This window comes from Haliaeetus albicilla, chromosome 2 (genome assembly GCF_947461875.1).
Source record: "Haliaeetus albicilla chromosome 2, bHalAlb1.1, whole genome shotgun sequence".
Classification (NCBI taxonomy): Eukaryota; Metazoa; Chordata; class Aves; order Accipitriformes; family Accipitridae; genus Haliaeetus; species Haliaeetus albicilla.
The window spans coordinates 18,713,890-18,741,420 of NC_091484.1; the positions used below are offsets into that span (position 1 = coordinate 18,713,890).

At 39.8% G+C, this 27,531-nt stretch overlaps 1 protein-coding gene across 4 annotated transcripts in view; it reads right to left on the reverse strand.

Annotated features, from left to right (window-relative positions):
* The window catches only part of RALGAPB (Ral GTPase activating protein non-catalytic subunit beta), a 64,780-nt gene that overhangs the window by 19,176 nt on the left and 18,073 nt on the right, over nt 1-27,531 (reverse strand). The window contains exons 7-19 of one of the 4 annotated variants that reach the window (XM_069808361.1): nt 26,740-26,918; nt 22,764-22,912; nt 22,437-22,653; nt 17,295-17,330; nt 15,320-15,521; nt 13,756-13,923; nt 12,562-12,676; nt 12,166-12,313; nt 9,512-9,576; nt 9,190-9,322; nt 7,027-7,148; nt 4,310-4,492; nt 1,220-1,371 (exon numbers count right to left, since the gene is read on the reverse strand). In XM_069808361.1, coding sequence (XP_069664462.1) covers nt 1,220-1,371; nt 4,310-4,492; nt 7,027-7,148; nt 9,190-9,322; nt 9,512-9,576; nt 12,166-12,313; nt 12,562-12,676; nt 13,756-13,923; nt 15,320-15,521; nt 17,295-17,330; nt 22,437-22,653; nt 22,764-22,912; nt 26,740-26,918 — 1,869 coding nt within the window. Of the gene's footprint in view, nt 1-1,219; nt 1,372-4,309; nt 4,493-7,026; nt 7,161-9,189; nt 9,323-9,511; nt 9,577-12,165; nt 12,314-12,561; nt 12,677-13,755; nt 13,924-15,319; nt 15,522-17,294; nt 17,331-22,436; nt 22,654-22,763; nt 22,913-26,739; nt 26,919-27,531 lie in introns of all 4 variants that reach the window. The other 3 variants (XM_069808355.1, XM_069808375.1, XM_069808368.1) reach the window with 3 other exon arrangements.

Sequence of the window (27,531 nt, forward strand, 5' to 3'; positions counted from 1 at the left end):
CTTTAAGAAAGACCCAGGATCACACAAGCATAACTACCATAGATTGTAACCTTCCCTGGCAGAAAGCTTCTAGGTGTGGTCCAACAGTGCCCACCTCCTTGGAGCCACAGCCTTGGGAGGCTCCTAGAAGTAGTGCTATAAACCATCTGAAGTTGTATAGGATCTGCCTAATACCATTAGAAATTGAAAATTTCTACAGCAGGAACCAGTGATGAGAGCCATCCAGTGTCAGACTGAAGATCACATGATCTAACTCAGGACTTTACTCTTAACACCACCACCCAGACCAAAAGTAAGTTTATTGATCTCCTCCCCACACTTCCACTTTACTCTGAGAATGGATAGTTTCATCTCTCTAAATGAAAAGAGGCACTTTTAGGCAACAAGAAAGGTTTGTCCACAAGTTCCAATGAGTAGTTGTTTTTAACCTTGAAAATTACACAGTTATTTTTACTAACAGTAAAGTTTATAACAATTTTACTGCGAAGCAGAGCAAAAAAGAATGCAGCTATTGCCTTTTGGAAAACATATTTATCCTACCCATCCTCAGTCTGTCATGTCTACCATCATGCTGTTCATCCAGTAAAACAGTGCTTTTCAACTTCTCTGGAGCAAATCTCCATTTTCCTCTCTGTGCTTCCCCTCCCCAACCCACACATTATCTGTTACTGCATTTCCAGCAGAACCTCTCAAATACATTAAGCAAGCCCAATGCTGAATGACATCCCATCCCACACCAGTTTACATCTCCTGCATGTGCCCTTCCCTGCTGTGTCAGTGTCTATCAGTTTCCCAATCAGTGCAAGGATGGCATATCTTGTCAGGCTGAGGAGAAGGGGGAATGGAAAGACAGGATCACTAGGTCAAGTGGGAGATAGAGGGATCTGCTGTCTGCAGAGAGGACTGGCTGAGAACAGAACACCAGGGGCTGCGGGAGGGCTTGGGTTTTGCTCTCCAAGGAAGAGAACAGGCAGGAAGGGAAGACAGCAATCACAGGGATCTTTTTTCTGTTGAACACCTGTAATGGGAGGGACGAAGACAGCTAAGGCAGAGCACAGGACAACCCTGCCCAAAGGGCAAAACAGAGGGAGCTTCTGGCTGACATTTCAAATGCTCTTGCTACATCACAGAGATCTCACCAGCTAGGAGAGACTCCTAATCAAAACACTCTCAGACAAGGCAATACCAAACAGTAAACATGCTCTGACAAGTTACATACCATGTTAGTGTAGCTTCAGCAGCATCCTTCACTCTCATGGATGCAGGGTTAGGCTCCTTATCTCCTTTGTACTTGACCTCTTGTTCACTGTTTTTGGATTTACTTCCCGAAATGCCCAGCTCCACAATCTCCAGTACCTCTTTTAAGCAATCCTAAAACACAAGAGGAACCACCTTAAAGCAGAAGCACTCCAATAAATGTCTCCACGACCTCAGTGAAACAGTGATATACCATCACTTAAAATAAAGTACTGCTGGTATATGAGCTCAGAAATAAAGACAGAATAATCTTCTAACAGACAGTGTTGGAATAAGATCACATTTGCTATAGGAATGATGTTTTCTCCACCTATAGATGTCTACTTATGTTTGTATTCTAATGGTACAAAGTGCTCTAAATGAATATATAAACACAATATATTCCATTACGTATGTACAAAATTGCCAAGAGGACTACTAAGAGTGCAACTGAAAAATGTAAACATATTTAAAGAGATAATAAATGCATTTCTGAGACCCTCTGCAGAACTTTTAATTAAGTTCTAAGCCCATTAAGAATGAACTTATATGGAAAATTGCAAGAAATCCTTTTCCAAATCTTTCAATTGCCAACAGCTTTCATAAGTAAAATATATCATGGTATCTAATTCATCAAGAGAACAATATTCTAAAAGCACACAGCAAAGCTTCAACAAATCTATTGCAGGAGAGGCCAACACTCAGTAGAACTGCAGGTATGACTCACAAGTATTGTTTGTTACAAAATCATTTGCTGAAAATACTTGGATTGCTACAACAAGGGTTCAAATCCCATGGCTTGAGCTATAGAGTAACAAGGAAAGCATTCTCATGAATAAATAACTGGCTAAAGTCTGAACGCAAGTCAGTGGTCAGTTTTTACCAGAGACCAGGCAGGCTTCTATGCCTTGGCCTATGTCCTTCCTTATATTCATAACGATGTAGAAGAAGAGGTGATGAGGAAGATTGAAGTTGTCTGACAGAGCAAAATTAACCAGGGTCAAGATGCAAAGAATAGCCATGAAGAATTACAGGAGGAGTTTACAGCATTGGCTAGTAAAATAACAGGTGAAACTCAAAGCAAATATAAGGTGAGGCACCTGGAAAATGACAATTCTAATTCCTGCAAATACAAAGGTTCCCATCTGACTACGATGACTCAGGAATGAGCTACTAAGTGTCCAGTTTATACTGCACACAGTAGCTAACAATAACATGATATGCAGTGATGTTTTGGGTTTGTGTGGCAGGGTTTGGTAGTGGGGGAGGGGCTGCAGGGGTGGCTCCTGTGAGAAGCTTCTAGAAGCTCCCCCAGCTCCAAGTCAGACCCCCACTGGCCAAGGCTGAGCCCATCAGGGATGGTGGTAGAGCATCTGGGAGAACAGATTTAAGAAGGGGAACCTACAGCAGAGGAGGAGGTTGGAATGTGAGAAACCCCTGTGCAGATACCAAGGTCAGTGAAGGAGGGGGAGGAGGTGTGACAGAGGAGGGGATGCCCCTGCAGCCCGTGGTGAGACAGTAGGCTGTCCCCCTGCAGCCACGGAGAAGGACCCATGCCAGAGCAGTTCACGAAGAACTGCAACCTGTGGGAAGGACCCATGCCAGAGAAATTCATGGAGAACTGTCTCCCGTGAGAGGGACCCCACGGTGGAGCAGGGGACAAGTGAGCAGTCCTCCCCCTGAGGAGGAAGGAGTGGCAGAGACAACATGTGATGAACCGACCCCAACCCCCACTCCCCATCCCCCTGCGCTGCTGGGGGGAGGAGGTAGAGAGAACCGGGAGTAGAGTTAAGCTGGGAAGGAGGGAGGGGTGGGGGAGGAAGGTTTTCTAAGGTTTGGTTTTACTTCTCATTATCCTTGTTTTGATTTGATCGGTAACAAATTAAATTGATTTTCATTTTGGGTTTTTTTCCCCAAGTCACATCTGGTTTTTGCCTGTGACCATAAGTAGTGAGCAATCATACCCTGTCCTTGTTTTGACCCACGAGCTTTTCATTCCCACAGCGGGTGGGGCATGGGTGAGCAAGCAACCACATGGTGCTTTGTTGCCAGCTGGGCTTAAACCACAACGAGTGATAATTAAAATAAAAAGAGAACCTAATGTAAGGAAATAAAGCATTATGCAACTGAAGAAACTCATGCTGTGGACGACCAGATAAACCATCCTCTCCTAGTCACCTACTGCCATGCCAGTATCTCAAAGTGCATGCAGAAAGCACCTTTATTTAAAAGTCCTCCTTGTGGGCTTTCAATTTTCATTTTTTTAAAAATATACATATTTTATATATGCTATCAAATATATAATCAACATATAAAGATATATAAAATATACATTCTATATAAAAATATATTAAAATACTATATAATATATATTAATATACATTCTATATAAAAATATAGAAAGATCACCAAGCTGCCTCTGCAAGGAGACCAACAAGGAAAATATGCACTCAAATTTTTTTTTTTTTTTTTTAAAACAGCAGGACAGAAGGCTGTTGGAAACATGCATCTTTCATTTCCTGTTCTTTTCAAGCTTCCCAAGCAAATTCTGTCTTGGATTGACCTGTACCTTGCTCAGTTTCTAGAAAACTGGTTTCTTGGTGAAACAAACTGATTATCAAAATATTATCATCAAGGGAATTCCATTAAGTCTAGAAGATGCTTTAGTCAGGTAAGAGCTGAGAAATGAGAATAAATGAGAAGAGACATGGCTTTTAGTGAAGTTTATCTGCAGCAGGTAGCTATACTTTATATACACCATTAACTCCCATATTTCTCTTTTCAGTTTCTATTTTTTCAGGTTTTCTTTTCTTTCTTTCTCCAGTTTCACAAAGCGAGAAAGATCAAGACATTCTTAGAAATATGAAAGGTGATTTTAAGGCCAAAAACGTTCTTGGTGAATTAAGAGCAGAAATCAAAATTCAAAACTACTTTGCACAGAAACTGGTTTTGAAATTCCTAGTATACTTTTGAAAACTAAGAAAACCACATCAAAGTATCAAGAACAGGCAGGTCAGGCATGAAAGGCATTACAATTTGGAGTGCTCAAAATATATACACCAGAGACTCTTACCTTCTCATCCAGCATGTCAGGGTGCTCAGTGAGCCAGACGCAGAGGCACTGGAAAGCTGCAACTATCATGGAGTGAAGGTCACGGGAGTGGAGCGGGGCTGGGCGGCTGCACTGGTACACTATGTAGCTGCACACTGAACTAATAGCTCTCTTCCGATCAGAGGAATCGACCACGACTTTCACCTGCAAAAAGCAAGCAGGAGAGGATGACAATTCCTCCAAAAAAAAAAAAAAATCTTTCGGAGGAGAAATAGTTTTTAAAACCATTTTTAAATGCAGTTTTAAGAAATAGGAATAAACAGTTGAGCTCTTTTATGATTACAGCTTAAAAGCTCTGGGTAAAAACATTTAACAGTAATGGATATTGAAACTTAAAGGAAAGAAATGCCGCACTGAGGTGCCACCACATTACATAGTTTGGTTTCCAAGAGCAAGAGTGGTACCAATATGGTCTGGTAAGAAATTAACTGCAAGCTGAATAAATTAGTATTTTAAACTTATTTTCAGCAAATACCTCTCTCCTTCAGCTGTAACAACCCATTCTGTATCTCTGAGAACCCACTCACTGCCAAGCCTCCCTTCCACAGGGCTTCATTCTGCTCACATGACTTTCTACTAGGCATATTTTTTCAGCAGAGTAACTTTCACCAGTGAAAAAGGGACAGAAACCCCATCCTCAAACAAGCAGATTGGCAAAAAAACCCCCATAAACCGTCCGCCAAAACTTACTGCAAAATGCCCTCAGCTTCTCTCCCAGCTCAGGGCTTCACGGAGCAAGGCTCCAGACCAGAGGGTTAGTGAAGAGCCTTGTACACTGAGGCACAAGGATCTACATTATAAAACTAACTGAAAAACTGAATTTGTCTTTTCTTCCCAACCTGTGACTTGGTACAGGAACAGTCAGTTAAAGCTGGATTTTTCTGCTCTGTAGCATTTGACCATGCCATATAAAGCTTTACTTATTAAGGTGCACACTTATCCAAGCAGGAAGGTGAATGGTCTTGCTGGTGACACCACCAGAGCCAAGCAGTTGTACTGCACAAAGAGGGCTGGGGGTGGTGGGGTGGGACAATTCAGAGCCCTACGATGAAGGCAGCATTCCCTTCAGAAGCATAAGATCTACGGCAAATAGTCTCCTTAAGATGAGCTTATGAAAAGCAGGCTGGTGAATGAGCACTTGCAGGAAACAGGATTTTTGAATTTACCAAGTGCCACTAATAACCTGGTGCTGAACAGACACAAGACAGAGCATCCCCTAACCTGAGAAGGGCTTTGGGAACTGCCACCTCCAAAGGCACAAGCAGAATCAGTTCTCCACTCTGCTGTTCTGCAGTAAGAGGTGATCTCTTTCTACCCTCTTAGTTATGAAAGGGAAAGAGATCCAAGATACCCCAGAGGAAAAATTACTTCAGTTGCATGAGAATTATACAAAGATTACAATATTTAATATAAACTTGGTTAGGCATTTGAAATATACATTTGATATATTTGATAATATTTTTTCACATTCCCATCTCATTGCAAGCCAAGAAAAAAAAACAGTATCCTGGCTTAACCACACAAGCTGCAGGAACCTCTGGTTCTGTATGACACTCTAAGACCCAATAACCATACATTAATTCATTGCAGAACACTTTCAAATGCATCCTTCAGCTCATGTTGCTGCAGTAATAAAATAAGCACCCAGTCCAACATGGCTCAGTGCTGACTCCATACTCTAAAAAAAAAAAAATAAAATAAATGCGTGAGACACTTATTCCAAAGAGATCTGTCGAGTTCCCAGAGGAATATAACAGGAAATGCTGAATTGCCACACCAGGTCATCGTGGCTGCTGTAAATACACTAGACTTCTGCTTAATAAATGTCATGAAGTCCAGCTTGGGGACAAGAGCCCTCAAGCAGAAAAAGGCATTTTACTTCTCAACAACCCCCCCTCCCCCCACCTAGTAGCTGCTGAATCAAGAAACTGCATGCAGATAAAGCTCTGAAGAAGGCAACACCTTCATGTTAGAAATACGCTACCATTTTCTAAGCTCAGAAAACTATTTCCAAGATGAGATGAAGGGGAAAAGCAGGTATAACACTTCCAAAAATGGCAATTAAGTTGTTTAATACCTACATATTTGCAATCTGCCCACTAACAGCAACAAAACCTTGTTTCCAAGTCCAGTTACACAGTGAACAGACAGACCAGCCACCCAACCAAGCAAAGCAATGATAAATGGTTCACAGCAGGGTTGAAAACTAGTGGCCCAAGACCCTACACTTGTCACTGGAAGCTTAGTGGCAAGTTTTTCCTCAACTGTGCAACCTAACATGGCAGATGCATTCCCTGTAGTGTAAAAAAAAACCAAACAAAAAACCCAAAAACCAAAACCAGATACACATGGGAATCCATGAGAAAGGTTAGGAGACATCCAGCTAGCTCAACAAAACCAGCCAGAATCATACAGTACAGCCACCTGTATCTGAACAAGGCACCCTGAGCTTCGCTTTCAGCCAACAGGCATTTATAGGGCACACATCCCTTGAGCCACAGAGCATTTATGTTAGGAAAAGATAAAGTGCAAAAGGAGTACTATTTTTTTCTCGTGTCCAAACAGAACATTTGCTGACAAACTCAGACACAGACGTCTGTTTGGTGGCATGACTTCCACCTAAACAGGACTATAATCACTCTTTGAGAGGAGACCAGAGCACACAAAACACCTCTCACCTTTGCCAGTCCAGACAGAAGCTCCAGTGCAGCCAGAGAGATACTCATGTCCTGCCTCCACTGCGAGTTGAGTCTTTGGGTTACCAGATGAATACTGCGTATCAGTAGTCCAGCAGCTGTATCTGTATTAAGAGCTAGGATATAACCCCAATACCACATACCACAGGGAGGGAAAATAACTAAGCATTAGTGACAATAAGCAAAGCACAGGCACAAGCCAAAGCAGCCACAATACACACATAAAATAAAATTATACCCAACCCAGAATCTAGAAATCGGGTTGGTCACTTTTGTACAGGCTAACTCCGTTATATACACCACCAGACACTAAACAATTATATTCAGACTACCTTATCACAATTTTTTTTAATTTTTTTAAAAAGACATTTTGGATAATCCCAGCATTCTGCTGCATTTCAGCAGCAGAATAGCTAGCATCAGGTTTTGCTATTGTTTGCTATTGTACTTAAATTGCTGCGATGTCTTGTAGTCTCAGAAAAATTTAGACATTGGTAATGTATATTAGACATCAGTACTTCTATATTTAGGCATCAGTAACGAACTAAGAGCACATGTAACTTCAGATATCTATGCCAGAAGTTACCCATTCTTTCCATATTTCTATGTTTATCAAAAGTTGTACTAGTTAGATAAGTGTAGATAATGAAAGAATGAGTCCTGGAGAAAAAAAGATGCAATTATTTCTAGACCTTTAATTTCCGTGAACCTCTAGCTCAAAATTAAAAATAGAAAGTGTTTTTCATATCAGTTGTTCTCATTTCAAAATATTAGGAAAATAAATGCTATACATGCTTGTTAAAACTGAAGTAGGCAAATTAATTTCAGAAACAAAACCAGCTAAATGACTAGCTTAAAGACACATGAGAACTATGACACCTAAAGTATATCCTTCCCCAAACTTAAATCATGGTATTTAACATTCAAGAGCTAAGTACAATGTTACATTAGTAGCAGATTCAAGTGTCTGCTACAGTTAAACAGTAAAAATAGATCATCTTGCTTGCAATTTTCTCTTGTTTGAAGCACCCAGCAGAAACACAGAAATTCTTTTCATAAATTTCTTGCAACCTTACCCTCTGCACATAGGAAATTAAAAATCCAATAAAATGAATATATTACAAAAATATCTTTCAAGTTATGTCATGGTTTAAAGAATCAGTAAGTCAAGTATTTAACGGGGGGGGGTGTTAACCTTACAAATAGCTATTTTTACAAGCAGTTGTCAATGAAAACCCATACAAATTAAACACACAATCAAATGGTGTGCTGAAAACTAGCACTTCAATAATTTCAAACAAACAAATCCTGTAGGGAAAGCACCAACATGTTTATATGAATCCCTAGAATATACTGAAGTCTTCCCTGCTAACCTCCCTCCTCTCCTTAGATATAGAACTAGAGAAAAAAAAACTTTTGGTTGGCAAGAACAGAGTCGTCAACTTAGGCTACAATAAAATAACAGTGACCTGTTCTCACATTTCCTTGGTCGACATCAGTTAAACTGATGGAGACCAAAGGAGCAAATGAAATTCCAGGATCTCAACATTTGGCCAGCTTACCACACACAGATTTAGAAGAACATGGATTTTATCACAAAGATTCAGAAATGCACGGTACAAGACATAGCAATCTAAAGTTAATTACTAAATTCTCTTGTTACAACAAATAACACGTCATAAGCATTCTGCTTACTTGCTCTATAAAAACAGGAGTCCCTCAAATACTCTTTAAATATAGTTTAAGAAAAGGTGCTGCAAGAGTCAGGTAAGCATTTGGAGTGCTACCAAAATGAATGAAGCAATTAATTTACACTCGATGTACATTTATCCCATTATTGTTCATGACAACCAAGTGTCTTGAAAACATAAGTTAAAATAAAGCAGTTTGCAAACACCTTTTTCATAAGCTTTTACATTCTTATTTTTAAAATGTTAGCAGAGTCCTTTAGTACGATTAAAAAGCAACCACCAAAAGGGCACATATGAGCACAAACTGGCAATAAACAAAGGGGCTATCCACTCTGGGTTTCAAAACACCCATGCACATTAATGTATTAGACAGAACAAGGAACAGAAGGAAAAAAAAACCAAAACCATTACCCTGGTGTATAATGAGAGTTTTTTCCAAAAGAGCTATCCTTACCATAATCCCTCAGAAGGGCTTGTGCTGGTCTCTCACTATCTGGTGTTGTGGGCTCTGTACTGCCTCCACTTGCAGTGCTAATGCCACTGTTAGTACGACTGTGGCTTTTGAAGAGGTTATTTTCCCCACCATTCTGCAAATTGAAAGTCAGTTTTGAGCAATGAGAAGATTTTTCTGAGTTCCCTATACCAGAGGATGCTCTCAGATACAATGGAGAAATAAAGATGATCAAACCTCAAGATGCTAAGTGCCTTACAACAGCAGATAAAATGACTAATGCATTCTTTCTGAAGTGGTAACTTCATAAACAAAAAATACTTACTGTTTCCATCTGACAGCCAATGGCTTCTAACAGAGCTGAATCTTGAACAATATTTAACATCGCACCTGAAGAATCAGATACAAGAAGGTAACTAAAGACTGCAGTAGAATATTCATTGCTAAAATTCAAAAAGCAGCACTGAAGGTCTAAAATACAGGATCACCATTCCATTTTACAAAAACTCCTATAAAGAGTTCCATAAAACACAGGATTTGCTTCAGGCTTAGCCATTTGAAGCAGGTGAGAGCTAAGACAGAGAATTCTTTCAGCTATTTTAAAAATGCTTTGAGCATAGGTTTTTTAAATTCCTCAGTTCAGAAGGATTTTGGTTTCACAGAAGGGCTGGAATCGTTCCTTGTCTCCTATCAGATTGTGCTCATTTAAAAACTCAGGTTACATTTAAGGATATTTACTGATTCTGGGAATAAAATAACAGTATTTGTTAGATAACAAAGCACTAAAATGAGCTGCATAGTCCAAAGCCACCTCAAGGATTATATAGTGCTGGCCTTGGCTACATTCTTGCCTGGCACAAAGAGGCTCCCTTCCCCAGTTTGGCCATGAGGAGCCAAAAGGCAGCTTGTGACTGGCAAACAAAAACATGTTTTCAAGTCTTAATGTAACTACCAGTACATACAGCAACCTGCTGGAAAACAAAGTGAATAATGTCTGGTCCACTCAGCAACTCTTAAGACATCAGCGCAAGGGACCATGCTTGTTCTCATACTGATCAGTGACTAGTGAAACAAACCTGCAAACCACTGTAACACAAGTTTTATTTTTATAAAGACATTTCTGCCCCCCCCCCCCAAAAAAAAAAAAAGGCCAGTATTTGCATCATTGATAATGAGTGGGTTTGCAAAGCAAATTAAAAATTGCTTTCATTTCAATTTGGCTAAAACATAAAAACAACTTCCTAAATCAGGAGGCCAGTTCATAATCTGAGGTGGGATACACTGAAATTCTCTCTACCTGGAAGTCATCCCCAGCCTCTCACCTTCTGTGCTTTGTTTTCCATCAGTGCCCAAAATACTGTATTGAAAAAGCTGAAGCTCTAAGTGTGGGGGTAGTCAACCCTACTGCATCCAAAGTAGCCAGCAGGTACTTATCTCTTCCATCTTGGGAGAGATAACTACACACAAGTGTAAGACACTGTTAAATTAAAATTGCCAATGCATTCTGGGTGCCTTAGGTAAACTGGCATGGACAGCCTGTACCTGCTTGGCAGCATCAGCCCCAGGTGATGAGGAAAGAAGCAGTAAGGACATAGACCTGTAACAGGCTGACACTGACACACTCTGATTTTGTTGAGAAGCTGGTGGCACATGTGATAATCTCTGGCTAAACTGGAGATTCATGAACCCTCTCCAACCAAAGCCAGCAGGAAGTAAACTCCTGTTTCCATATGTGAAGGTAACAACAGGAATACAGGGGAGATGGACTGGTATGGACTACTGTGGAAATAGTAATGGTAAAAACCCGTTCAAGGCAGAACATCTACCCCGCCAGATGCAAACACCAGCTCGCAGTGGAGGGGTACAGGAATGCATGGGTAGGATTTAACAGAGCATCACCTTGCGGTTCTGTAGGTGATGCAACCCTCTGTGCACTGATGCTCTGTGGGTCTCACTTGGAGAATCACTTTGAAACCATAAATATCCTTATCCCTTCACCAGCATTGATTGTAAATCATTCTTTTGTATTATTCTCCTCTAGTCTTTGCTAGTAAAGGAACTATTTCAATTGCTGCAAGGAAATTTTCCAAAAGTCTTTGCAGACTGGATTTGTTTCCCTTCACTTCATTGCTCATGCCATTTTCTTGCCCTCCCCTACTAATCAGGTAGGCTCTCTGTCTCCCAGAACAAGGCAGACCCCTCCCACAGCAGTGCAAGTCTGTTTCCTTTTTAAACAGACAAAAGGACAGTGGTATTGTCATTACTGAAGTACAAGAACACCATAATATGGAAAAAGGCACTTCCAAAGACAGAAAAATAAGGCGAGGTAAGAATAAAAGGCAAGTACACTTTTTACTTGTCTGAAAATATATTTAACTTGACAGATTATGCACTACTCTAGTTTTCAGCTTCTACTTACTTTCTAGGTATTCAGAATAATGTTAATACACTCATTACCTCAAAGAACAGTTTGTTGCCAAACTACAAAGCATCTCCAGACTCTATTCCAAAGCTTTTGTCTGAGGATTTACACAGTGCTAAACAGGTCATCTGTATTTTACCAGTGCTGGACCACCAGTCACCCAGTATTTCAATTTGTTTCTAGACTTAATCATGCCAAAAACTAAAATGTTCCCTGTAACCTATTAGTCAAGAGTCCTTCCCAATATTAAACCAACATTTTTTCCTATTTCCATTCCTAGTTATGACTGACTCTTCCTGCTAGTACATGCTTTACTTGCACCGCTACTTTACAAGTACTATTCCACATTTGTAAAAAGCGAGAGATTATTTTAACAAAAATGTGAGGCTTTTCAAGATGTTTTCATAGTATAAGAGAGATTATGCAGATGACAACCTGCCAGGAATTTCATCTTTTTTCTTACGAAGCAACACATTACTAATAACCTGTATTTTTCCAGGTCAGATTAAGACAGACACTTCTACAACACAGTCAATAAATAAAAAAGTTGAAATAACCTAGTATCATTTGAGTGTTGTTGGGATCTGTTTCTGTCTGCAAAGCTCCTATAAGTATATTCACAAGCCTCAGCTTCAAGGAAAGGAAGGTTACTGGCTTATCATACGTTGAGCTGTCGTCATTGCTGAATTTCCCTTCCAGGACAACCTGAAGGAAAAATATATTTATTTCAGTATCAATTAGAGATCACACCAGCATGGTATTGGTTTCAAAAGTCAATAACCACAGCACACATTGCTACTGACAACTTGTAATACAGTCTTACTGTTACAGACTTGCTATAGAGTTTGTGCTAAACAGAACACCGGATACAACCCACAAATCGTCCAAATCCTTCTCCAAAACAACCAGGAACACAAAAATGGAAATGCAAAACAAAGCGGTAGGCTTACTACCTCAGACTTTACGGTTCCAAAATGATGAGGGAGAGGCAACAGAGACAGCAAGATGTTAATCGAAGCTCTTCTTAGCTCTGTGGGGTTTACATAGATTTTAAACTTTGAGAGTTCTCTGCAAATCAAAGCATCATACAGTTAATCAACTTTCGACAGGAATTTGGAGCCAAATTTAATTAAGTTAAATACACAGCCACCCAGTAGTCTTAAATAATTTGCAGTATACAATGTAGCTGTTTCTTTCTAGGCTCAGGATTTTTTAATTATTTTTTTGGGGGGGAACAGCAGCAATAGCACAATGAATTCATGCAGGAACCATCACTTGCTAAGGATTATGTACCCCATATAAAAACAATGAGCTGATGAAAGTATTATACTACATCTTCAAAGCAGGAAGTTTCAATCATGAGCCTCTACCGGCTTATTACAACTCAAAGCAACCCAGGATTATCAGAGATCTGTAGAATATGCTCATGTGTATACTGCATAAAACACAAGCTGCTCAGCGAATAGATCAACTTTTTTCAGTAGCCACCAGCAAATTCTTCTACTTAAAAGACCTATCCAAAAGCAGTGGCTCAGATTTAAGCCCAGAAGTAATATTTTATGCATAACTTCAAAATGAAATGCAGTACCAAGACATAAAACATTATGTTGAAGAAGGCATGCACAGAGTAGTATTACTTAGCAAAATGTCCAGAAATCTATAAAGCTCTGACAAGTGAGGTTATATCTTTTTGTTTAAGAACCTCTGCCAATTTCACCAGCCTAAATTATCAATTTTTCTACTTAATGATGTGTAGGATTACTCTCTTAGTTCACCACAGCAACAGCCACTAATGAATATCCTGTGAAGTTTTACTTAAAAATCAGTAGGCTTCCAATATACTTCAGCTAAATCATTCGTTTTTCCTATTCTTACAGATATGCTTTCCATCAATGAATATGTAGATAACACAACTCACACATTTCATTTAAAATAAGCACTATTATTGCTTTAAAGAAAATTGCATTAAATAAAATTGAAAATTAGAGCTTATGAAGTTCCACTATTATCACCATCAAATATATACACGCTACGGGGCCCACATTACAGAATTCCTTCAGTGAAAACTACGCAGGAATGACAGAAACCCCAGAAGATAAACACCTTCCTACATTTCTGGTGATGTTTATATGGAAATAGCAATTTACCTGTCAGGTAAAATAGTTTCAAGAGCCGAAATGAAATAAGGAACCACGACATCAATCCCTTTCAGGTCACAGCAGAACAAAGGAGGGGAGTTTAGAATAACACTGGCAAGAACGGGGTGGCAAACGAAATCTGCTATCTGCAAACCCTGAATTAAAAGCATGTAAAATCTGACAAAGAAAGATAAGATTAAATTATTTGCACATAAAAACAATCAGCATCCCACATGAACAAGAATGTGCAGCCACTATTTGTCTTTTCTATATAAAACAGAGTAAGTTTCAAAATCAGAGCTAGAAAATGTTTATATGAGCATCCCCCACAAGTTACTTTAGCACAGGCATACACACCTAACCAGCTTAACAAAAACCCCTCACCAATCACATGTATTTCATGTGAAAAGCCAGTACAGCACAGTTTTATTGAAAACTCTAACACAGACTGGGAGCTGTGCAAATACAGCCCAGATGGTTACTAACAGTGCTTGGATCACATGCTCTCCCACTACTCCTTTCCCTATGTAAGGATGGGCATGAGACCTTGATTTTTAACTCCTCAACACAAGAAAAATACTGCAAAGTCTTTCGGGGCAGGGGGAAGAGGAGAAGACATGCTGATCAGCAATACAGAAAATGAGATCAAACTTAATCACCATAACCAGTTCAAATGAAAAAGCAGGGGGGCAGGAACCTAGCTGCCCATCAGCCTGAAGGAGGTAGTTTCCTTTGCAGTTTCTTGTTAGAGAATACTTATATCCCCTTTCTTTTCTTCTTTTTTTTTTTTTTTTTAAAGGCTTGCAAATACAGAGGAATCTCACTGACTGGGTAAGAGAAACACAAACTATCTATACACAAAACACTATAACATACAAGAAATTAAATAGTTCAGTCTTCCAGGAAGTTTTGATGCCATCTGGGACAAATGTACCTGAACAGTTTGAGAGAGTCATGATTTGAAGTTGATTCTCAAGTTTTGTTCAAAAGTTTTGAAAAAAGGTACACTATGATAGGCAAGACTGCCTCAGTTCATTAGAAACAAAACTGAAAGCAGAGGTAGTTCAGAACACAACTCTTAAATAATGGAATATTAGTGCATTTCTATATTTAAAGAAAAAAAACAACCACAAACACATTCCACCCCAGTGTTGTGGTATTTGACAACATAAGACCCTTCAAGTCCTAATAAAGTGTACAAAGTCTTATGTCTACACACTTTTTTCTTTTTTCTCTATCTGAACAATATTCAGTGACAAATTAAAAAAAAAAAAGAATACAAGAGGCAAGAAAGTATCAAAAAGACAACGTTCCTTCCAGCTGGGAGGCACTTTAAGGGACTTCCTTTCAACTGGAACTTGAAGAAAACCCAATGAAAAACAGCATCGTTGAGAAGACAAAAGGAAATCACTACTCTGTTTAGCCAGGAATCCCCACCTACAGCATCTGAAGGCTAACCAGGTTGTTCTGAACTTGTAACAGAGGATTCAGACAGTAACTGAGTGTTCTTTACTGTGAATTAATTTGCACCATGAAGTTATACCAATAAAGCAACTGGAAGATAGGTTAGTACCGGGATAGGTAAGCTGGTAATATTTCCTCCCCAGTCTTCTTGCTACAAAATATCCTACACAGTGTCCCGCATGCCTCTGCCCTTCCCGCTTCATAGTTGTCTGGGAATTCACTTGCATCAAACATGGGATTGGAAGCCATTGTGTCTGTGGACATTTGTGATCCCTTCCGGCGAAACTCCATGCTAGCTTGAGTTGCTATAGCTGAGAAGAGAAAAAACAGCGTTTCACAGTGTTTGTTAACATATATAATAGGCTCATGGGATCCTGGACACAAAGATCAAGTCAAATTTAGTAGTTATCATGAAGCTGTTAGTTCACTATGTTTGAGTCAGTGCCTCTGTTTAGAAAGTATTTGTGGGTGTAACTAACATTTTTCTTTATGAAAGTCAGTTGTTGTCATCCCTATATTCTAGAGCCTGTCCCAACTTTCTGCTGGAAAGGGCACATTTATATCCAATATTAGCTTCCTACCCTCTCTGGAGGACAAGGATCTTCCCTCACCTAGTTCTCATCTCCAGAAAAACAGAAGTACACCTTGCCTTGTTGCCTTCAAATATCAAAACACATTTAGGTGGTGCCATTACCATGACCTCCAAGCCAGTGCTTAATTTTCAGGTGGCCAACTAATCTCTTACACTGCTCAGAACACCAAGCTGCTTTGATCCAATTTTGTTGTATAAACATACTTATTAAAAAAAAAAAAAAAATCACAAATTCTATGGACCCATATCAGAAAGAGAAGTTTGCTGAAACCCACTCTCCTGATTTGGTCCCCCTCTCTCCTCACGTGACTACAGAAATTGCCAAATGAAGTTGAGGTTAGACAGCCTCCAGAGAGCAGCTACCAGGGAGGCTGGCCCTCTCCTACTCCCTATCCCACAATATGCTCTACAAAAGTCTCTCGGGAACCTGCTGTTACCTAAACAGGACATGGTTCTGCCGAGCTTTGTGCTCCCTCCCTGTAGGATGGTTCTGCCAGTCCAAGCCAGTTAAATTCCTGTCTTCCTAGAGACCTCTGGTCCCCTTTCACACATCAGTATCACATGCATACGATGCAGGAGGCTACTCGCTTTACTAGCTTCATCCTTTCTTCCAGGATGGCAACCAAAAAAACCCCATTGCTCTCAATATGATTTTTTTTTCTTCTTTTTTTTCATTTTTTACTTGGACAACTTCACTCTTGGATTGCTAATGGCAGAAAGAGCATACTCGTTTTTAACTAAGACTGTATTGATATTCAAAACTTCTCTAAGCTACAAAACAAACAACACATAGTGTGTGCTCCTAACAGAAGCAAGCCAATGTAGTTCTACCAGTACCAGAGAACTTACTCTGTCTCAAGCCTGAGACACTGGGGAACATCAGGTTCACGATCTGTCTTGCAAACAAAGGCCCATTAACACTTCGACAGTTGGAATACTTGTTAATTTATGGATAGGTTGGTTTGTTTTATTTTTTTAAAGGAAGCATCCTAATGACAAGTGTCTACTCCTAATTTTTGTCTTTAAATTCATCATTTAACCTACTGTTACCTTATAAATTTTCACGACATAAGCAGCAAATAAGCACAAATCTTTATGCATCTTCCCATGAGCCATTTTTTGTCCTAAATAAGCTATCCAGCAATATATTGTAGTTGGAAAAAAAACACTACATGCACAATGCATACAAATCAAACACTAGGTCTGTAAAATAAGCTTTAAGTAAAAAAAAAACATGGTTAGTGCAAAGTCCTGAAACTCATGACATGATCACAGACTAAAGTACAGAAAAGATGGGACTGATTCAGGCAGATTAATTTGCTTTTGCCAACAATCCTCCCCAAAGACACACACAAAAAAATTACTTGTCTTTTTCAAGTAAAAGTGCAAAAGCTACAAGAGACAATGAGAATGAATTTACAAATAAAATATGGGTTTATGGAAAAAGAAAAGCATGACCGCAATTAAGGAAAAGCTACTGGTTCCTACTTACAAGATTTATAAGAAAGAAGAATTTGGATAAAAGATGCTGCAAGATAATAGAAATAAAATGGAAAAAAATCAAAGGACAGCAGTAGTTATAAAATACTTTTAAAGATGGTGAAATTGTAATATAAGTTAAGAAGCTTTTAGCTTTTTTTAAAAAAATAGATTAAAAGCTTTATGATATAGCAAGCTCGTTAAACACACAGGAAATTGGCATTCAGGTCCAAAATTATGGTTTTGAAAGTATCATGCAAAACAATGAACAAAAAGTTACAAAACACTAATAACATTTAGAGCTCTTCGTATCAATGTACATCAGTTCTTTAAAAAAATGTATTAACCCTTCCCAGCTCAAGTACATTTCCTTATGTTGCACTGTATATGGAATATATACTAAGCTATCATAAGGCTTCTGTGATTTGGGGTACGCCTTGTAGGGGGAAGGTTACTTACCTGCAGAGCCTCCTTACAGCAATACTTCTGCTTCCAAACCATGTGTTCCTGACAGTATTACAGCTCCATCTTTCCTAAGCCAAGTTGCTAATAATGAGTATACCCAGGCATACCTCCCCTGACCACCAGCTCAATCAAAATCTTCCAAAGCAGAAATAAAAGGCAGAACACTACCAGAAATATCAACATCTCAAAAACAATCCCCAGAGAAAGAAGAGAGGAAAGACTCCAGTAGCCAGGTACCAGGAGAGAATGCCACCACCTCTTAAGAGCTGCTTCTCTGAATGTGCAGGGTCAGTTCAAGACTTGTGACCAAGCCCCACAGTAACACTCAAGATGTCTCTAATCTGGCCTTCTTATAGCTTGCTCCTAGACCCTCAGAAACATTCTTTGGGACATTAATATTAATGACAATAGGGCCAGAAGAAAGAAGGGTAAAACTATACCCCAAGACTCCCACACTGCCAACAGCACCTGGGTGATACGAGAAACCTGCCTGGGTAAGACTCCTTCAGGTGCTATAAAACACACAACTGGCAGGCTTGCGACTGACTTCTTTAGCTACAAGGATTAAGAACAAGCCCATTAGATTGGAAGATTCAGCTGTTGAAGTGCTGGCACAAGGTATTCTTGAGTTTCTCCCAGTTCTCACAAGTTGTTGAGGACAGCAACTAGCAGCAGCATGCACTGTATGTATGGCCAAGCTTGTCTAACCAAAACGCATCCTGCCAGTGAAATTACATTCAGCACATGCAGACACACCCCAGAACTGTCACATTCAGGGTTAACTTCATAAAAAAGGTTTCATAGCAAATTTCTTATGAAGGCATTTTCTCAAGTACCAATCATAGGGAGCTATTTATGCCACACTAAGAGCTAAATAAATACCATGCAGCCATCTAATTCTAAAGACTACACCAGCAGGATGCAGCTCCTTTCAAACCAACTATGCATTTTCAAACACATCATTTTTCCCCTCTCACCACAATACAGAGTAATGTTCATTGGCTGTCTGCTATAAAGCTTCACCATCAAGGTCTCGGTGCAGAAACTAAAACCTGATACAGGACACTCCATGCACAAAAGCATTACACCAACAATGGCAAGATCACCGTTTTGCTTCAGAACCCAAACACCACCACAAGACTATCTTGAAGGACAGGGCTCAAAGAGCAAACAGAAACACTGCTTTCCAGGTGATAACTCCAGCAGTACTCAGCCATACACAGATGACCTCCAGCTAATCTTGTGTGAGAGAACAATTCTCTCTCTTCCCAAAGAGAGACAGACAAAACCACAGCAACCACAAATGTGAAATACCTATGGTTATCCTGAATTGTGCAAGGGTTGGTACAAGAATTTTACCAATGAAGATGCCAAAATTGAACAACAGTGGGGCAGCAGTTATATTGACAGAACCAGAGAAGATCTGAAGCTGGAGGGGACCTCTGGAGATTACAGAATCAGCCCCTCCCACCCCCAAAGCAGAGTCAAGTAGAGCAAGTTCAGTTACCCTTCCACCCATCCAGATATTTTTCATCTCAGAACCTGCAAAAAGCTGGACATTTTTTCCACCAGTCATTTTTCTTGACTTCCTTTCTGGAAATTAAGGAGTTCCAGAAGATATGCAAGGCTCCAGGACAAGGAGAAAAGCAAGCATAGATAGGTACTCATTCACATCAGCCTTGATCAACTGCTCATCAAAAAGACTTATGTCGTAAGATGGGAGAAAGACAACGTGCTAGTCCATGTGAATCAGTAGGGTTCGTTTAAAAACTGAACTAAATTCTGAACCAGAACTTGAGACCGCAGCTCATCCATAGGGTTACTTGTTAGGCACTTGCATTTAGCTCATGAAGAGCATTAGCTCTTTAGAAATCATGTCACAGGGGTTCTCATTGAGAATGTGTCACATGACAGAAAAGGAATAAGAAACACACACTAGAAAAATGCAGTGTTCCAGAAAGATGTCCCAGGGCAGGGGATCTCTCTGCGGGACCAAGGAATAATCTGCATCAAGATACTTCACCTCTTTCTTTTTCAAGATATTTCACCTCTTTCAGTACTCCAGCCAGCAACAAAACAGAGAAATCATATCAGAGAGCTATGACAGAAGAAATTCTTAACAGCATGGCATTGAAACCAACTGAACTTGGAAGGGTTTAAAGCTATTGAAGTCTTATACAGCTGCAGTCCCAGACATAAAAGAAAAATTGTGCATATGGGCAAGTGGAAGACAACACTACAAAGCAAAGCTGATTTTAAGTGCAGACACTTCCCAATCATAAAAATATTTAAAGCATTCATAAAAACAATAGTGCTTCCTGAAGCTAATGCAAAGATTATCAACAGCAGTGTCAAACATGGTAAGAATATTCAAGCTAGTGGCAAAATTACTGTACTAGGCTACAGAGGATAGCAGATGGACAACGATATACAGGTACAGCCAACCTGCAGCCAAAAAGAAGATTTTTGTCCTTTCCTAAGGGTAGGTAGGAATTGTGGCAGCTAACTGTCCCTTCTCTGCTGTTCTCTTTCTTCAAGCCACATCTATACTGGGTAGCATGAGCACAGGCACATGGATAGGCACAACATGCAGATCTGATTATTGCTGATGGGCCCCCCTTGTGTGAGTTGGGGGGACCACAGTACACAACCTTTCCAGCCCACCTCATCAGCCCAACACAGCACCTCCCGCCTTGCACTGTTTGAGGAGGAAAAGACTTCACCTGGAGGCATCAGGCTTCACAGATTAGACTGCCAGAACAGAAGCTTTTCAACTTGGACTTAAACCTGATTTAAAAGACACTGATGTTTCAAGTCAACAGAAACTGCAGGAGCCTAGCCCTTTATAAGTCTTGCTACATTTTCCCACCTAAAGCAGAGGCTGAGCAAACAGATTTATCCAAAAGGATAAATCAGGCAATTAGACTTAGGTGCCTCTACAGAGTTTCAGCAGTATGGATCCACCTTCAGTTTGCTCTCCTTCTGACAGCCTGCCATGGCATTGCTGTGACCAGTACTTTACACAGCAGTAACAACACTCATGGCATCCTGGAAGGGCAGCAAACACTTGACTAAATTCTTTAAGTTAATTGTCTTCCAAATGGCTAGAAAAACAGTTTTCTGGGTCTCCACCAACAGAATTCTCTCAGATCCACTGCTGCTAATAAATGGCAGAATGGGTGGCATGCAAAGACTGGTCACACTAAGGACAGCTCTGAAGAGCGTGGAGGAAGAACAGAATCAAGCGATTTCCAAATAGTTGTTTCTAGTTTTCAGGAAGCTAGTAAGTCCCTCTTTAAGGCTAGCAATATTACAATTTTCTGACTGTAGTTAGGCGACTTAAGACATTGCATATATGAATAGAAGGGCCTGGAACCTCTTCAAGGAAGTCAATCATTTTGATTTTAGATGACTGTACTTCTGCTAGAATCACAACACATCTGTTTACAGCTGACACTGTTGCATAAGCAGCATCACAGCTGATATCCTTTTCAGGTTAAGCACTTCATTAAAATTGCTCAAGATACAGGTTATGTCAAAATTAAAACGATCCAATCAATCTGAAAAGCATTAAATACAGAAATATATTAGCTGCATATGCAACTGAACATACCCTCGAATTATGATTTACTCATTCCTAAGCTCAGCTATTTCTCTAGTAATGTGTCATGGGCCTTTTACAGAGGGACTTAAACCTCCTACCACAGAAATCCACAACTGAACCCTTTGAAAAACCATACACTGCATACCTAAAAATACCTTTAACAGATCCCAAATCCTAAACCTATCACCTCTACACGGGGATTTGTGACACAACAAACAAGGAAGATCATCAGTTTAACTGCTGCTGTCAAGTCCCACTATAAACCCAACTTGCTACAACAAACCTCTTCCTCCTATTTTTCTTACTTAGGCCAGCAAGCTCCTGATAGATAGATCTCTTGGAAGAGTTTAGCAGACATTCAAAATACTACATGAACAACAGGAAAAATGCCAAGAGTGGGAAAGTTTATTCTTTTCTGAATATTATCACCAAAAGGAAGAAGAGTGCTAAAAAGCCTCTCTAAGCACAGTACTAATTCTGCTGTCATGTCTCAAAACATTTAACCTCTGAAGCTGAGCAAAGCATAGGAGACAAAAATAAACCTAGCAGTTAAGGACTGAAGACAACCAAGGTATCAAGCCATACATGGAAACATGTAGCAACAGTCACTGAAAGGCAGCAAGTTCACTTGCTATTTTAAGGACTTCTGTTTTCACAACACTCTCCAAAAACAAGGAGAAGTACCACTTTGTACAGTATCTGGAGTGATGTCTGACAATTTTTCAAACTTTAAAGAGTCACTATAAAGTTGCTATTACTCAGAGATACTCAAGCATATTTCAAATTAGGAAGTGGACTCCTATCACATTATTTCCTTCACTTAATAAAATTTTCCCCACTAGCATAATTGCAACTGCCATGCTTGTTAGAGCAAGGGAGTGTTAAATAGTAAAAAGTTGGGTTTTTTTAGTTTTAAAGCCCCCAAACACCCGCTCAGCTAATAACAGGCTAGCTCACCTGGGAGGGGTTAACCACAATACAGCACTTCAGATTTGGTTTTTTGATTATGCATATATTAATCTTGCAGGTAGGAAGTGTCAATAAAACAAGGAAAAAAGCGTACATATATTTTTCAGTAATATTTACCAGTCATGCTGTTGTCTCTGTTTATTCCATTATGAAGTTTACAGTGAACGAATGCTGCATCAAATAACCACGACCCAAAGAGGTTCAAGATGCTGTTAACCCTCGGCCTGCGAGGAGCTGGTAGTGGCCGTGGCTCAGAACTTGTCTGGTTTGGGCTAGAGAGTGGAGAAGTAGAGGAGGGTTGGTGCTGTACTTTTGAAGTATGCGCACTAGTTACCTATTTGAACAGAAGAACAGATCAGCTCCTAGAAGCAAGGAAATTACTTCCTCTAACAGAGAAAACTATCAAAAGAGTCAGCTACTTAAAAACAGGATATGAAGTCTTACAGTACTAGTTTTCATGGTTGCTTTATTCACAGTCACTGCCCGATGCCTTCGGTTATGGGGTGGAGTGGTGTTGGTAGCAGTGTTCTGGGGCATGCTCAGCCTATTTACTGGTGTGGGTGGTGCGCTATCGGACCGGGGTCGTGAAATCCCTGTAGATCAAGAAATAAAGCAAGTGTTCAGCAAAAATTCCATAGGCTCATATGCAGCAGCCCAGCTGGCAAGCATCTGGGTCTTCTGTAAATAGATAAGCTTTCCCCCACACCCCAAACAGCAGTAGTAAGAAAAACATCTTTCCCCTTTTACTATTAGCAGAAATAAATGCACAAGCAAAAGAAAACCCTGCTAACATTAGATAAGCAAATGATTAAAACACACTAGAGAACTCCACACCTTAAGAACATGGGAAACGCACACAGGAGGACCAAGTCTAGAAGGAGGCAGAGGGAAAGGGGCAAGGTTCATTTGCCAAAGTCAATTTAACAGCCAACTCCTGCCAAAATTCAGATGCCTCATGTTTGCCTGCCTTTCCCAACCATACCTCTCACACCCCATTCTGAGATACCTCTAACCCTTCAAAGCCAACTTAGCTCGCTAAATTAAGATGAAACCCATCCACCATGCAGTTTTCTGCTGGTTTTGTGAGCTGAATCAGCTTGCTGATCAGCCAAACACTAAGTCAGTACAAGAGGTGGGGTAAAAAAGCAGAGCAAGCTATAATTTTTCTGGCAGTGGCAAGACATTAGATCAGTCTTTACCCAGCTTCAGGGAAGTACTAATGGTTTATAAAGCTACTCTTGCCAGTCAGAATCAGAAGCAACTAGCCCTCTGCAAAACTTCAAGTGAAAAACACCACTTCTTCCCATTTTAATGAATACCACCATCCTCACACCCCATTTGAAAAACTAAGTGTGGAATTGCAATGTGTTTGAAGATTTGCCACAGATTTTTTTTGCCCACGTTAATTAAAGCACCCAAGTACTTTTCGTAACACATTACAGAACAACTAACTCCTGCTAAACCGTTAGTGTTACACCTCATGCAGAAGGCAGAGTATGCACTATGAAATGTATTGTTTTGCTACACTTTTTTGGAAAAGAGGATGTAGTATTTTGCCAAACGCACACGTTATGTACATACGCATCAGTGAGGGTAAAATAAAAAAACATGTGCTTTAGCACTTGAGGTAGAAGGAAGTGAGATCTCCCATTAGCCTTAGCTGAAGGGGTCCATAATGCAGTTCTAAATCTGCCTGAGCACACTCTCATGTCCATACCTACAGCTTCACTTTAGTTTCACCAAGAGCTCTCCTGTGCCTGAGTGCATCACAGTCTGTAGTCTATGTCTTTGAACTCCAGGTGGGCTATAATCACCCTAGGTGTTCCATCTTGCTAGTTGAGATCTTCCGAAGTCTGAAGTCTCCAATTCAACATCCTACTAAAAGCTCATGTAGGCAGAAAGCTCCTGGCAAGCTTCCAGGAGAGTCTGGGCTGCCAGGGCCCGCAGAAGCGCTCCACAGCTGGCCAGTGTGGAAGACCTCAGCCCCAGATACAGTCACACCCCCCCACTGCATCCAGACAAGGAGTTGTGTATGAACACTGTCACCCCAGTGGGAATGGAGTCTCAGGCAGCCAAATGCAGAACACAAAAAGGACTACCACACCATTAGTGGATTAAAAATCTCAGGTAAGAACCCTAAACTATTTTTAGGGTCCAAGAGGAATTCACTACAACAGCTATCCCAGCAGAGGAGCATGCACTGTGCAAAGCTATCAGCTGCTCAGCTTCTTCCTCTGCCTCCACTTCAAGATGCACCCTTCACAAGTCTTACATTACAAAATATTTTCTTCACTGAAAATTAATTACTAACCACACTTTCACAAAAACCTTGGACCTAGTATGTTTTTCCTCAATATATACTATACTTAACAGCTTTTACAAAAATTTAGTTCAGCTTACACAGCCAGTAAAAGACACTTCAGAGGAACACCTACCAATGCCCAGTTGGACTTTTTCTTTTTTTTTTTTTTTAAATTATTGTTTCAGTGCTGACTGCCAAATCATGTTATCATAGGTAGGAAGACAGAGTTTGACAGAGTAACATAAGGAGATTGTTTTTGTAGGTTAGGCCATATATTGCCTATATACAATCCTCCTGTATTGGGTCTGGCTGAGATGGAGTTAATTCTCCCATAGCAGCCCTTGTAGTGTTGTGCTCTGCATTGGTAGCTAGAAAGGTGTTGATAACACACCAGTGTTTTGGCTACTGCTGAGCAGTGCTGGCACAGCATCAAGGCTGTCTCTCCAACATTTTTGCCCCCCTCAATGGCAGGCTGGGGCTGGGCAAGATCTTGGGAGGGGACATAACCAGGACAGCTGACCTAAACTAACCAAACAGATATTCCATACCCTATGACGTCAGCTCAGATATAAAAGCTAAGTAAAGGGAGATGGAAGGAGGGCATTTTTGTCTTCCTGAGCAACCACTACGCGTACCGAAGCCCTGCTTCCCAGGAAGTGGCTAGACATCACCTGCTGATGGGAAGTAGAGAATAACATCATTTGGTTTTCTTTGCTTTCGCATGCGACCTTTGCTTTCACTTTATTAAACTATCCTTATCTTGACCCACAAGCCTTTTGTTATATTTTCTCCCCCCTGTCCAGCTGAGGAGGGGGAGCAATAGAGAAGCTTTCGTGGGCACCTGGCGCCCAGCCAGGATCAACACACCACACCTCCTTTAACAAATTATGATATTATTTGACAGACTACTGAATATTTTAAATCTCACATCTGGTATTAGTAAAAAGCAATCATTAAAATTCCTTAAAATTGGTGGCAAGACAACTGGAAGAACACAGTGCACACAACAGGTTTCAAGATTCAATATCACAGCTTAAGAAAAATGACCATTTGCTCTTTTACATCACTTTTTAAACTAAGCTATTCCTACAAAAGTGAAATCTGTAGTGACAAAAACTTGTTTGCAGTGGGGAATACTGATAAACCTTTTCCTTGCAATATTTTTTACAGAAACACAGAATGTATTTCTAGTAAAAAGGATCTTATAATTCAGTGAGACAGGAGGATCTTAAAGTGCTTTGCTTAAAAGGACTACACCATTCAGGTTTTTCCAAAAGACGAACGTGTAAAAGCTGACAGTCTAATTCCACAGCCCATTTTTTTTCTGAACAGTTTACATATCTGCTCAAGTATTCTGCAGTCTCACATCAGCTCACACTTGTGGCAGATGACAACATTTGTTTGCATACATTTAAGCAAAAAAGCAGCAGGAGACAGGCAGCTCTTCGGAGTTCACAATAGCACATTTTCTCTGAAGAATTTTTAATAAGTCTGAAGCATACTAAGAATAATGCTTTAGATTTCAGGTGTTAGTGTTACTTAAAACTTACCAGCCAGCGTTTACATCTACTTTACCTTTCAAATTTGAGCTACTCTGTTACCAGCAGACACAAAGAAACACAGCTTTTCTTCTCAGCAATACTAGTCACCCACTAATCAGAAACTGAGCGAAACTGGCACTTGTAGTATAAAGATTAGTCAAAATTCAATACCTTATAAAAGCAGGCACTACACACAGCTATTGCCACAAAATTTATAAACAAAATGGTCAGTGCTCACAACATGCTAAAAGCATAACACTTGCATTGTTGATTAGACAAAAAGAGAAAGAAGCCTTGTTTGGGGAAGAGAGGTTGGTTTTACTTTAGACTTCAGATTTATTTATTTATTTTGCATTTGAAACTAAGGCCATCTACAACCATGCATTCAAATATTATTATTGTGTGTACAGATGGTCATTTAGAAGTGACCTGAGGTCCCTTCCCTATCAATTCCAGGATATACTTGCAAATAATAAATTGTTATGACTGTATTTATGGAGAAGACAAGATTTAAAGAGAATAAAATAATGATTAAGTTGCTATTCCTAGCTACTCACAGGTAAGACAAAAGCATTACCTAGGAATGCATCCACTAAACAGCTGATCCCACGCATGGCACGAAAGAATATTTGAGGCAGATGTTTAAGGCAGGGGTACTGATTCAGTTCTTGAGTCATCCCACTCACATTCAGAAACTGCTCCTGAAATTTCGGGGTAGAGCTAATAATGGCTGGGTTACTCAAATCCACAGGATTACTGCACACAAAAAGAGCAAAATACATTTCAGTCAGTTTAAGAACAGCTGTTAGGACTTTAAAAATACTTAAAGATGCAATAGTTTAAGGTATTTAAGTAACAACCTAAAACAGCATCCAACATCAATATATTTTTAGCTGTTACTCCATCACAGGAAGTCAATTTTCAATTCCTGGTTTGGCAGTACTTAATTGTCTTCATTTCAAGCATTACCCAAATACACTGAATAATTTTATTAAGATCTAATGAACCAGAGCATACACTTGATAGAATAAACCCACCATTGCAGTAATACTAATTACTTACGAGATCTTTCGAACTCAGTTTAAGAGGTCTTTACATTATTACAACTATTCTCAAAGTGTAAGCAATGAATTAAATATTGCCAAACAATGACAAGAAAGGGAGTGGCTTGTAAAAGTTTGAGTAATTTTTCCTCACTGATACAAATCCTGTAACAGCAATTCCAGATTTGAAGAGTACAGCACTTGTGACATTACTATCACAAATGAAGAAAAAGAACAGATTTTTTGTTAGTTAAGAAGTAGATTTTAAACAGTCTAATGCTTATCTACATTTAATTAGTAAATAATGCTTTATAGGAAAAGCTTAA